The sequence below is a fragment of the Capricornis sumatraensis genome, chromosome 18, assembly GCF_032405125.1.
Source record: "Capricornis sumatraensis isolate serow.1 chromosome 18, serow.2, whole genome shotgun sequence".
Taxonomy (NCBI): Eukaryota; Metazoa; Chordata; class Mammalia; order Artiodactyla; family Bovidae; genus Capricornis; species Capricornis sumatraensis.
In genome coordinates, this window is record NC_091086.1 from 17,060,379 (window position 1) to 17,074,476 (window position 14,098).

Consider the following 14,098-nt stretch of genomic DNA (forward strand, 5'->3'; position numbering starts at 1 on the left):
AAGAGTACTGGAGTGGGGTGCCATTGCCTTCTCCGTGATTAATTCTAACTGTCTTAATATTCTAAGGTCAGGACATTATGGTGAGCAAGAAGAACCAGACACTAAAGTAATTACTGTTATGATTCCATTTTATAAGAATTCTGATATGGTGACAGGTATCAAAATAGTGGTGATGGGGAAAGGAGAGTATCCATGAAGAAAAGAATGTCTCAGAACATCTGAAATGCCTCTCTTGATGTGGTGGTAGTTACTTCAGTGTTCACATGTGTGAAATCTCATCAAGCTTATATCAAGATTAGTGTTCTTGACTGAATGTATGTTATGCTTTAGGGGGAAAATAATCTCAGTATTGAGGTACCTCATTCTTAACCTGGACCTCAGACAATGTATCCAATTCTAATTCCTTCTCTATCCACTATAATAGTGAGGAGAGGCACCTGTGGGTTACTAAACACCTTCAAGAAACACCTCAGGAAAGGCAGGTTATGACTTGAACGTGCATCCCCTATGTCATCAGATAGATGTACACTGAATCCTCCACAGCACTCGGTGTTCTGCCGTGGACAACAGTCAATAATGTCTATCACCCCCCAAGAAGCTGCAAGTTCATCACTGCAACACACTGCTGCATTCATCTCCCTTAGCACCACCCCCATCCTGCCCTTCCGCAGGGTCAATGAAATTAAAAGACGCTTACTCCTTGGAAGGAAAGTTATGACCAACCTAGATAGCATATTAAAAAGCACAGACATTACTTTGCCAACAAAGGTCCGTCTAGTCCAGGCTATGGTTTTTCCAGTGGTCATGTTTGGATGTGAGAGTTGGACTGTGAAGAAGGCTGAGCGCCGAAGAATTGATGCTTTTGAACTGGGATGTTGGAGAAGACTCTTGAGAGTCCCCTGGATTGCAAGGAGATCCAACCAGTCCATCCTAAAGGAGATCAGCCCTGGGATTTCTTTGGAAGGACTGATGCTGAAGCTGAAACTCCAGTACTTTGGCCACCTCACGCGAAGAGTTGACTGATTGGAAAAGACTCTGATGCTGGGAGGGATTGAGGGCAGGAGGAGAAGGGGAAGACAGAGGATAAGATGGCTGGATAGCATCACCGACTCGATGGACATGAGTTTGGGTAAACTCCAGGAGTTGGTGGTGGACAGGGAGGCCTCGCATGCTGCGATTCATGGGGTCGCAAAGAGTCGGACATAACTGAGTGACTGAACTGACTAACTGAACCCTAAGCATCATATTTGCATTTTCCAGATCTTCAAAAAAGTACCTGGGTGTATGCTGGAAGTACCAACTGGTACAACCCTTATGGAGTACAGTTTGACTACACCCATCAAAATCATATAAGCAATTTCCTTTAATCTGGCAATTCTGCTTTTAATATTTTTCCTCCAGATATATCCACATACTTGCAAACTGGTAAAAGTGCAATGTGCAAGTTTATTCTCTGCTGAGGTTTATAACAAAACATTCGGGAAAAGTGTGTATCAATGTGGGATTAATAAAACAGATCTTAGTCTACCCATCTGATACAGTATTATGCAGACATAAAACACATGAGCAAAGTTTGTATACTGATGTGCACAATCACTAAGATACACTAACAGTGTATCTAATATGTTATTACTTTTTAAAAGGAAAAAATAACCAATATATGTACTTGGCCAGCATATTCATTTAAAATAACCTCTGGAAGGACACAAAAGAAACTGGTAACACTAGCTGTTCCTGGGGAGAGGAACTAGATAGCTGGGGACAAAGGGATTCCCTTTTGCTCCTCTTAAATTTTACATCATGAATGTGCTGATTTATTCAAGAAAAGGTTAGATACTTATTTATTTAAAATGTATTTTATTTTTTATTGTGCGGGGTCTTCATGGCTGCGTGAGGGTTTTCTTTACTTGCAGAGAGTGGGAGCTACTCTTCACTGGGGTACACGGGCTTCTCTTTGCAGTGGCTTCTCTTGTTGCAGTTCCTGGGCTGGTGGGACCCGGGCTTAGTTGCTCTGAGGTGTGTGGGATCGAACCTGTGTCCCCTGCATTAGCAGGTGGATTCTCAACCATTGGCCCAACAGGGAAGTCCCTAAGTAAGATATTTAAATTGTTCCAAATGAATCTGTGACAATATCTTCATTCTCATGAAAAAGGACAGCATGTGGGAATGCTGTGGAGCCCTGCACGCCTTACAATCAACTGGGAGGCACAGCTGGTCACAAGAGGCCTTAGAGATACTTATTTTGTGTGCATAGAAGTCGTGCAAGCCCTAGCTTGAAACTTTTACAAGGACTGCATCTCTACTGGGCACCTCTTCTCACAGCCTCATGTGATTTGGTTTTTGTCAAAATCCAAAGAGAAGAAGGAGAACAGAGAAAATGTTCTTCTTCACTCCTCATTCACAACTAAAATCAAAAGCAAGGTAGAATCTGAAGAACCAAAGTATCTGGAGGGTAAGGCAGAAAACCAGTCTACTTCCAAATTCCATTCCAGGGTAATAATAAAGCTGATCTCAAACTGATCCCAGACTTAACTCAGCTACTAGTGTCATCCCATAGGGTTCCAGGCACCCAAACTATTGTACACTCAGAGCAGATCTCAACAAACTGGGCCCACTAGTGGCGGCTGGAAATAAAACTTTGAACACTAGCGGATAAACCTTTAATGTAGAAGGACCCAATTAGCTAAAGGGAAGGTTTAATTTTTTTGGTCTATGAAGGAACTTGGGGTTCTAGAATTATATACAGGAACACTAGTTTATCATCCTTAGGCAAAAACTACATTCAAGTCCTTAACAACATCCTCAATGTCTCTCTCTTATCATTAAAGTAAATTAGAATTCAGCTTCAGGGTAACCTAGAACCACAACAGGGATACTATTTCAATAACCTGAATGGCACCTCCTCTAGGCCAGAAACTCACTGTGAGGCTTTCTTTGTTTCAACATGTAAAACAAAATCTAGAGGCTTTATCAGCTTCACGTCCTCCAGCAAGATGAAGGATCTAGCACAGCAAAGGGGCTTCCCTGGTGACACAGTCAGTAAAGAATCTGCCTGCAATGCAGGAAACCCAGATGTGATCCCCGAGTCAGGAGAAACTCCTGGAGAAGGAAGTGGCAACCCACTCCAATATTCTTGCCTCCAGTATACAGCCCATAGGGTTGCAAGCATTGGACACAAATTAGCAACTAAACCACCATCACCACAGCAGAGCAAAGGAGTCTCAGAATTCTGGAATGCAAATGAAGTGTTCTAATTTAATAAAAATGTATGTGGATAGTGTTGACCAATGAGTAATCTCTTCCGTTAAAGAGATTACAGGCAGGAAGAGAGACTAAGAACCACATTTAGCTCTGCCATCAATACACAACACCCTTCCACCTTTATCTAAACTTCAAAATCAAAAATAAGAATGAATTTTCTGCACCTGTAAGGCTGTTAAGCCTTTGTGAAAACTGTTGGATGTTTCTTTTTTCAAGCTGAATGGCACAAAATAGCAACTGATATATAGATACATGCAAATCTCATTTTTTCAGACTCATTCTAGCAAAAGAAGGAAGACATTACTTACGGGGTTGATTTATAGGAAGACTCTGGATACGGTCGCTTCTCGTTCACTTTACCATTGGAGGAGTAGGCCACCGGGCTGTCCACTCTCTCCACATAGTCTGAGAGGGGAGGAGGCATATCTTGTGCACCTGCAGAAACGTTTTTAACCTAAGGAAACAGTGCCAAGAGACTCAGTTATTACTCAGCCTGCAACTTAAAGGGGGAAAGAAATGGAAGAAAAATATCATATATAAAATTATCTAATGTTTACTGGGCTCATTAAATACTATTAACCTATCTGATGACCTCGTTATTATATAGTGTGAATAGTCAAATTAGCACAGATGGTGCTATTGTTAGTTTAACAAATCCAGAATCAATTACAAAGAAGAAAAAAAAATCCTAATTATCTGATTCTCATCCTGATGTGATTAGATGAAATAATTATCCACCCCATCTTAGGAAGACTAATCTCATTTTATCTGGCCCTTGAGTAACAGTGAGAATTTTCATTTCTAGCAAGTTCTAAGTAATGCTGATGCTGCTGTCTGAGCACCACTCTTGGAAAACCACTAATCCAGGGCAAAGAATATTGGTTCTTCTTAATCCATTCACCCTAACCATGGCATTTTAAAGCCACATTAAGAAGCCCAGGAGCTTTCCTGGTGGCTCACTGCCTGCCAATGCAGGAGACCGGGTTTGATCCCTGATCTGAGAAGATCTCACATGCTCCAGAGCAACTAAGCCCGGGTGTGCCACACTATTGAGCCCATGTTCACAAGGAGAGAGAACTAGAGAGCAGCCCACAACACTGAGAACTAGGAGACAGTAGGCCCTGCCCTTTATAACTAGAGAAAAGTGTGTAAAGCAACAAAGACCCAGCACAAACAAAGACACATAAAAATTTTAAAAAAGCCCAAAATGATTTCTGACTTAGTCATAAAAGATCTGCTTATTCGCCCCCTACGTTTTCAATGGCTCTACCACTAATAGCCTATACAGTATAGCCAGAGCATCACTGCCTTCTCTACCTTCCCTCCTATTCCATGCTGACTCGTGAGTGGATCTGTCCTAAGAACTAATACACAGTGGAGATCATGCCTTGTTAACATGAAAGGTTTCCCAGAGAACCTTTGGGAGAAAATCTATATATAATCATCATAACCAATTAGAGTTTTACCATTGTCTATTAGGTTTCATGCAGTAGATCTAAGACTTTAAATTTCACCTAAAAATCTTCACATATTAATTACTCTGCTATAAAAAGTAACTGCTAAGCCCAGACAAGTCAGAGTTGTTTCAAAGTAAGGGAATAAAACTAAGGTGGGAGGGGGGGATAACTCAAAAAATTATTTCCATGAAAAAGGTCAATTTTTCAAAAATAGCGCTGGTGGGACTCTTTTAGCTTGGTGACAAGAACAGCAGCATCCAATTATAATACCTCGGTTCACTCCAGATCTGCTGACTACAAGTTCTAGAAAGCCTCAATCACTTCATCTGCAAGGCATGGAGAAGCTACCTGCTTCATAAAGTTGTTCTGACAAAATGAGATGACAAGGTATCACAGCACGGGGCCTTTGTGACCACAATAAAAACTCAGGAGATGCTGGTTTCTGGAATCAAAGCTGTTGGAACTGAACAAAGAATTTTTACAAGTATTTGAAGGGGACAAGAGACTTTTAATGGGTTGTTTTGCAATGTAAGTCTTTGCAATGAGATTCAGCATCACACAGTGCAGTTCCCGGCCACCCACGCACACTTTACATCTTGCTATCCATAAAGCACAGCATTAAAGCTTGACCTGCTTCTTTCCTATCTCTGCTCTATCACCTGTTACAAGATATTTATTTATCCACCCCTTGAAGTACATAGAGGGATTTATTCTTGATTGGTTACCATTCCCATGACTCAGAGAGGAATGGAATCATTTCCTTCTGAAAGTGGAGTTTGGCAGCAACTGGGAAACCAGTGCGTGGATTACCAGGGAGTGTGCTCAGATCCCACCACGGGGAGTCGGGTGGGAACCATTCCTGGGGCCCACTGAATTCTTGAGGACTTGACAGCATCACCAAGCTTCACAGGCAGAGGCTCGGTCAAGCCAAAGGCATATTAGGTTTAAAAAGACCTCCTTTTCTCAAAAACCCACTTAACTCTTCTCCAGGTTTCTTTCCTCTCTACAAATTTAGCAGAGGGTGCAGAGCTCATGGATTTCCTACCGATCGTGGCAAACCAGAAACCAGAACCTCCCCAAAGAGGTGTCTGAGTGTCTCTGCAGAGACTTCTCACTGCCCAGGAGGGAACGCCCTTCCTCCTTTCTTTGCCAGCTAATCCTTAATTAGACTTCCAGTCCTGACTCACTACCAAGTAGCAGTCATGCCACCACCTCCCGGGGCCTTCCCCACATGCCCCTTGCTGGGAGAGGCACCTCCCTCTCCTCCTGGCCCACCAGCACCTGTGCACACACACCTCCCACCAGAGCACATGTGTAATGAAGACAGAATTGTTTACGCACAGGGTGCTGCTGCTCCCACGTGTCTAATTCCAACAGGCAGCGGACCGCTCTTTAAGCCACCATCGTCTGCTTGCTTACAGCATGCCACGTACTGAACTGAGGGATCATTCAGTAGGCACACCTTTACAGGTAAAGTGAGGGGGTCCCTCTACCTGTAAAGTGATCTTTATCTAACACTCTATCTGTAAGCAGGTAAGTGAGGGCATCCCTGCAGAAAAAGAACCAGGACTGGTTTTCCTGACGTAAGAGAGGCCATTTGTGATCTAAGTGTGGCCACAATGCTCACCCTCGCGCAGATCTCAGTAATTAAGCATCTTGAGGGAACCAAGGCATGCAGGAACAGAAAAAAGACACTCAAACCACAGTGCAGTGATAAAGCAGGGCTCTAGTTCCTCCTCAAGGGATACACAACATATCTCTGAGTTTGTCCTAGTGCCTCCTCACAGGATACGCAACATATCTTTGAGGTTCGCGTGAACTAAGGCTCCCAGCCAGGTGGAGGATGGAATGATGTCAACACTCCCGACTTCAATCAACTAAAGCTTGGACTCTTGTCAACCTCTGCCCCATATTCCATACCGAATTCTCCTCTGCTCAAGCCCCTTCACAAATACACAGGTACCCTTTGCTTAAAACTTATTCTTAAAACTTTCTCAATTTCGCTGTTCAGAAAGATGCTGCTTCGGAAAAGATCCCCAGTGTTCTCCTTACTCGCTCCAAGTAACAGTAAATTCTTCCTTCTCCTGATCAATGGCTTGGTTGTGTCTTTAACTCAGCACTCACCAAGAGGTGAACCCAATTTTCAAGTAACAATACTAGGTACTCCCTGAAGGAGGAAGCAAGGGCTCAGAGTGCCATGACAACTTTCTCAAGGACCTACACCTGGTAAATGGAAACGTGGGATTTAAATACTTGAAAGCCTCGGCTTCAGTCCACTGCCTCTCCCTGGACAGCTGTCTGCCTGCCTTCCTCTTCGAGTCCTGCCCAGCCCAGGACCTGGCGAAAAGCAGGAGCCTGGCGTCTGCTGCATAAACCTCTGCTCTACTGCCTTATCAGATGAGCTCTTCCGGGCTGAACTCCTTTGTCTCTTACTAGAGTCAGCAGAACTGCAGAGCCTGACCACTGACTTTACCCTCCAGTACAAGTTTTTTGTTACTTCAACCTTTTTCACACATATGCACAAAAAATTTCAAGGCTGTGCTCGCTTTGGTGGAGCAATACTCTGGTAGCTGCAATGCAAGAGACCAGGGTTTAATCCCTGGGTCAGGAAGGTCCCTTGGAAAAGGGAATGGTGACCCACTCCAGTGTCCTTGCCCGGAGAACTCCATGGACAGAGGAGTCTGGTGGGCTACAGTACATGGGGTTGCAAAGAGTCAGGCAAGATCGAGTGACTAACACTTCAGTTCAGTTCAGTCGCTCAGCCGTGTCCGACTCTTTGCGACCCCATGAATCGCAGCATGCCAGGCCTCCCTGTCCATCACCAACTCCTGGAGTTCACTCAGACTTGCGTCCATCGAGTCAGTGATGCCATCCAGCCATCTCATCCTTGGTCGTCCCCTTCTTCTCCTGCCCCCAATCCCTCCTAGCATCAAGGTCTTTTCCAATGAGTCAACTCTTCGCGTGAGGTGGCCAAAGTACTGGAGTTTCAGCTTTAGCATCATTCCTTCCAAAGAAATCCCAGGGTTGGTCTCCTTCAGAATGGACTGGTTGGATCTCCTTGCAGTCCAAGGGACTCTCAAGAGTCTTCTCCAACACCACAGTTCAAAAGCATCACTTCTTCGGCGCTCAGCCTTCTTCACAGTCCAACTCTCACATCCATACATGACCACTGGAAAAACCATAGCCTTGACTAGACAGACTTTAGCCGGCAAAGTAATGTCTCTGCTTTTGAATATGCTATCTAGGTTGCTTACTTACACTAAAATTAGAACAATACAGAGAAGATTATTAGCATGGCCCCTGGGCAAGGATGACATGCAAACATGTGATGTGTTAAGTATTTCTGACAAAAATGCCCAGCCAGACTTAAAGATGAATAAGAAGTACCTTGTCCTTGAAAGGAGTTACGTGTCTAGAGGCAGAGGCAAAATGTGTTTGTAAAACAAGGAGTAAGGTCTTCCCCGAAGAAGCTAAAATATGACTTTTTCTCACGGTACCAACGCGAAGTGAGTATAAACCTCTGCTTTCAAAGGACAGTGGGAGGAGGAGGGGAAGCCACCAGTATCAGTCATTATATGAGTCCTCAACCTATGTGTGCTATGGTGAGAACAGGGATTTCCGAGACTCACTGCTATTACTGATAGGATCCCAAGCCAGCCCACAATGCCCACGAAAGGTAGCGAAAGTTCTTTAAACAAACAACAACAAACAACCCTATTATTTTCATAACTATAGGGAGTTTTGGAACCTGAGAAAAATTTGGCTTAATTCTAAACAGTAAATGGTGAATTCTTCCTCAAGGAACTTCAGAGCAGGTCTAAGAAATTAGGGGCAAAAGAAAGAAGGGTGAAAAACAAAATTCTGCAAGATTTGTCTTCTACTAAGTACTGAGGGGAAAGAAAAGTTTGAGAGTCAAGCAAACGCCGGAATTTGCAGCTGTGAGGCTAAGAAGAGCCTTGGGCCTGAGGGTGATCCAGCCCCAGGCTCTCTGGGAAGGTGGGGTGGTGAGGGAAAAGGATGTTGCCGTCCCAGAAATTCACAGGGCAGCGCCCAGCTGGCCGCTCTTCACTAGGATCTGCCTGGAGAGTTCCTGGTCCAAGTGGCACCCCTACCCCACAGACAGAGTTTTTTTCACATAAAATGGAAAGACAAGACAGCAGAAGACACTCAGAGAGGCTGAGGCGGAAAAAGATCGCTAACCAATCCAAGTCCCAAACAGGCACACTACAGAGGCTAAATTCCAAAAGGCCAAGCACTCTCACCGACCATGTTTAGGAATAAGAGTTATTAACTTGAAATGACAGCAAGTTTTACTAGGAGTCATACTCCAATCAAGAAAGACATTTCTAAAATGTCAAAATGAAATAAATTCCAGTGAAATAATTTCAAAAGATCTTCACAGGGCAGCTCAGCGCAGCTCTCCTCCCAGGACCTGCTGGCACTGAGCCTTCCTCCCCGGGACGAGGATGGAGCTGCTAAACCAGGCAGATCAACATTTCTGGTGCACGAGCAAGCCTCTCCACCTTGAAGTCAGGGATGGAATTGATTGAAAAGGTCAAGGGAAAAAAAAAAGGTCAAGCGTGTTTTAGATCAATTCTCTCCTCTAAAAGAAAGTTGGGGAAAATCCTTTCTCTCCACACAAATCATCTGGAATTAGTACAAGCAGAAAGGACAACAAAAGCCATGCCCCATTTTGCTCTTGGTTCCATCTACATTGCAAGCCGCTCACACAACACAGGAAGAGAGTCAGACTGGACCTGCATCCCACTGGTGCAGCCATCTGACAGAAGGCATCCACCTCTAAGGAGGAGAGGAAAGTGCGCATGCCAGGCAAAACCTGACCCCATTGGTTCCTCACCACTGCCCAGTGAGATACAACTATCTTCACACTCAGATGGAGAAATTCAGCCTCTAAGGTTCAGTTAACTTGCTCTAGGTCACACAGAAGGTGACAAGGTGGAAGGGAGATGTAAACCTGGCCCACCTGCCTCCCGAGCTCAGCTATTTCTGCCGTAACAAATGATACCTCAGTAATCTAAACATGGCACGAAGCACCCATCTCATCTGGGCACAGACTATTCCCTGTAAGAAAAGGAACCATCCTCACAGCCTTACCTCCTCGCCACACCCAAATGAGATACCATGTGAATTCATTTTGAAGAGTCTTATTTGCCTACCAGACTATGGTTCTGGACACAAAATTACTATGAATATGTGCGCCAGTCATCTTACCTTTGTTTACGTCAGTGTAGGAACACCACTCTCAAACAGGGGGGCTTTTTCTGCTTGGTGATTAAAGGGAGAAATAAACCCGATGTCGGGGGGAGGAGCGCCTTCAACTCCAGTTTTACAACCTGAGGTTTTGTACTCCAGTTTTACAATGTGAGGCCCACCGCCCCGGCACTACAAGTTTTCAAAACATGAAGTGGTCCAACTCGTTTTTCCTGTTTTCTGATATTTTACATTCGCAGATGCTCCCCCAACAAGAGCCTCTGGAAAGACTCTGCCCCTGGAAAGTTCCCTCAGACTTTTCTCAACCCTCGGTGGCTTGAAGGCAAATGCTCCCAAATTCACTTATCCCACAAAAGAAGAGATCATGGACTAGGCTTGATAGTCTGATTGATTTACGTTGATCAGGTGGCTCTGGGGAGTTAGCAAACACAGCAGTCCCTATCCAGACGCAGGCTGCCCATAGGCGACATACACCAGCAAAGGGGAATTCTGAAGCTCTGAAAGAGTCAGTGAATTGCTAGAGCTTTGGAAGGGGTGAGGCGGAGAAGCTTACACTCAGTGAGTGATCCCATTCGAGGCCCCTGGCTCTAGCAAGGGAGGCCGTGGAGCAGACTGCGTTTGCACACTCGTGCGTCTTGTGCCGGCCTCCCCAGCAGCTGTGTCACAGGCACAGCACAACTTAGCTCTCTGAGCCGATGCCAGTCACCACCTGGCCTTCCAAATCCCCTTCGGTTTCCTACAGCACTCCCTACAACCTCAGCATGTTCTAAGTTTGCCCTGGCTGGAAAAGCCCACGTGCATACGCTCAATCAAAACCCCCTGGGCTGGCAGGACTAGGGCTGCAGTCTGGCTCCACGGAACAGTGTGGAGTATTCTCACAGTGCGGTCCCCAGACCAGCAGCATCAACGTCACCTAGGAACTCAGAGATGCAAGTTTTCAGGCCCCATTTCAGATCTGCTGTAGGAGAAACAGGCGTGGTTGGGGGGAGGTCTGAGAACCACTGATGGAGCGGGGAGGGGGTTTCCTCTATGTCACAGACAATTGCCCTGTTTAGAACATTATACCTATATTTAGAATTGACTCAGTTATTGAGTGCTGGATTTCCCTGGTGGCTCAGATGGTAAAGCGTCTGCCTACAATGTGGGAGACCCGGGTTTGATCCCTGGGTCGGGAAGATCCTCTGGAGAAGGAAATGGTAACCCACTCCAGTACTCTTGCTTGGAAAATCCTGTGGACAGAGGAGCCTGGTAGGCTACAGTCCATGGGGTCGCAAAGAGTCAGACACGACTCAGTGACTAAACTATGTGTAACTATATTGAGTGCTGGAAATCTAGGAATCCCTGCTTTCAGAGCCCCAGAGACACTCAGCAGCTCCAGTACTGTTCACCTTCCATCACAACAGTCTATGCCAGCTCCCCAGGATGCCCTGGACAGACAGGGCCTCTGTCCTCCACGCTGCTGGGCTCTGAAGGTCAGTCCCGAGATAGGACACTTGCACTCTCGTTCCATTTCACCCCACCCGAAGCCACAGATAACAGCAAAACCTTTGCCAGGGCCAGAGCCCAGTATACCAGTTGTCGGCAGCCCACAGGACTGCTTTCACGTTAAAGAACGCTTGGACTTATGACTGAAAATAAAAGAGTTACTTGAGTTTCCTCAGCTGTCTAACTCTGACTACCGCCACCGCCCCGTCCTAGTCACCTGCTCCGCCTGGGTGGAAGGAGATGAGATGCAGAGCCTGCCTACACCTTTCAGAAAAACATCCGTTCTTATCTCATAGCAACCTTTCAAGTAAGAGAAAGAACAACAGTTTAAGAACTGCAACCAACCATGAAATGTATTTATATTTTGGGTATTCTTACCCAAGCTCCTTTGTTCCATGCCATCACTGCAAATACTAACACAATTATTCCTCTAGCTAAAATTGACTGGGAATTAATAAGTTATGTGTTGGCCCTGACCTAAGCCCTTTCACTGTTACAGGATCAGCATATTCTGTGGATGGAACTTCTATTTTCCCGATGTACACAGAAGAACCTACTAAATGAACAGGCAAAGTGATTATCTTCATCAGAGTCCAAAGAAACCAAAAACTAGCCAAGGCTGACCACAAAGGACAGTGTTCAGGACCCTGCCTCTTCTCTACACCCAGCCAGATCCTCCCCACTAGCTCCTACCCTAACAGGTAAGTGCTGGGAACAACATTGTAACAGTCCTGCGTCACAATGTGAAAGCCTTAGAGACTTCTAGAAATAAGGCTAACTATCACACTTGTTAACTTTTAGATCTAAGCATTTCCTACTTAAAAACAGGCTCGTGTTTAACCACCTTCACTTACTACTCGGTAACAATGGAGAAACAGTTGATGGGATGTTCTCTCCAAATATAGTCTGTTCTTGCTTCTGACATAAATTATGTGGCAAGATTTGTGCAAGAAAATGTGCAACTTAGGAGACAGGCATAAAACACTCCCTGGAAACTGGCACGCTGATTTGTGGTAGGGAAAAGCACTTTTCACACATATTACCTCATTTTAATGTTCGTGCTATTAACTGAACTATTTCCCCCAATTCTACTGGCAAAGAAAATCAGAGATCTGAGAGGCAAACATGCCAAAAAACACAAGTTATAAAGGCAAATGTAAGTGACATACTTATCCTGCTGGTAATTATGTCAGGCTTAAGACAGATTAGTGAAGCCCTCTGCAAACCTCAGTGTCCCCTCATGTAAGGAGAGTATCCACAGTGTAAAGACTGCACTTAGGACTGTGAGAATAATGTACAGAGTGGCTACACCTATAATGGCTATTTAGGAAATGGTGGCTCCTACCTGGCTTTTACTGTGACTTAAAAAAAAATTCTTTTTGGCTGCACCATGCAGCATGCTTGGGATCTCAGCTTCCCGACTGAACCCATGGCCCCTGCAGTGGAGCTCAGAGTCCTAGCCACTGGATCTCCAGGGCAGCAGCTACTGTGACTCTTTTAAAAACTTTCTTGACAAAATTAAGACCGTGGCGCGCACCTCCCAAATCAGCCTGACGTACTGCACTGAAGACTACTGAGACAGCAGAGTCTAAACCCCTGGCCCCCGTGCACCGAGTCACCACCAAGTCTCCGCTTACTGCTGTGTCCACCTCGCAGGGCTTCAGCCTCCTTCGTGTAAGTTCACTGAGACAGACTGGACGACCTGAGGGCCCATGACGCTCTTAGACTCTGTTTTCTTTTACTTCACCAAGGCAAAACCAAAAGTTATTCACAGGAGCACCTGAAAACAAAGTGCTTAACTTCTAGCAACTATTTCGCCAGAATATCGCAGGTATCAGCTATCAGCTAAAACTAATTTCAAGTACACACATCTTACAATCAGTTCTTTAATATTTACTGTAGGTGTGTGCTTTTCCAAAGCCAGATCCCAAGTTCTAAGAATTTACTCTACAGAAAATTAAGATGTATGTACTGATATTTATATTTATGACTTTCTGAAAATGCAGGTGGGGGAAGAGAGATTTGAACACAAAGATTAACATATACCACTCATATTCATGGGTGTAAGGGTATCAGCCCCTCCAACTTCAGCTCCACTGTTCACCCATGGCTGAACAGTCCATGTACCAGCATTCTCACTGTGCTGGTGGGACACAGCTCCTCAGACCACAGTCCCCTGTCCTTGTGTGAGACCAAGCTGGAAGGGACAGAAAGGGATCTGAGCAGTCTGACACCCTCCAGGAGCAGCCAACAAATACTGAGGGGCACTGGGGTGAAGCAGGCCCATTCAAAGCTTCTCAGAAACTCATCCACAGCTACTTAAGTCGCACTTTGCATTTAAACCTGGTCAGATGACACAGACATAAAAAATAAAAGGGCAATTACAATTAATCCGTGTAGTGCAGGGACTTCCCTGGTGGGCTAGTGGCTAAGACTCCAAGCTCCCAGTGCAGGGGGCCTGGGTTCCATCCCTGGTCAGAGAACTGGATCCCACACGCTACAACTAAGAGTTCACATGCCCCACTAAAGATCCCACACACTGCAGCTAAGACCCAGCATATCAAATTAATAAACAAAAATAAAATAAGTAAATATTAAAATGAAAAATCCACGTAGCACATATTCAGGTAGTATCATCTACAGAGTAGTTTCCATAGAAACCA

General features: G+C 45.0%; 1 protein-coding gene and 1 non-coding gene across 2 annotated transcripts in view; one reads left to right on the plus strand and one right to left on the minus strand.

The window, feature by feature from the left end:
* The window catches only part of OCLN (occludin), a 47,392-nt gene that overhangs the window by 9,945 nt on the left and 23,349 nt on the right, over positions 1–14,098 (minus strand). Inside the window, exon 5 of the mRNA XM_068990562.1 lies at positions 3,570–3,715. Coding sequence (XP_068846663.1) covers positions 3,570–3,715 — 146 coding nt within the window. The remainder of the gene's footprint in view (positions 1–3,569; positions 3,716–14,098) is intronic.
* On the plus strand, positions 7,960–8,063 carry LOC138094760 (U6 spliceosomal RNA). The gene has a single exon (XR_011146274.1). It is a non-coding gene; the product is annotated as a U6 spliceosomal RNA (small nuclear RNA).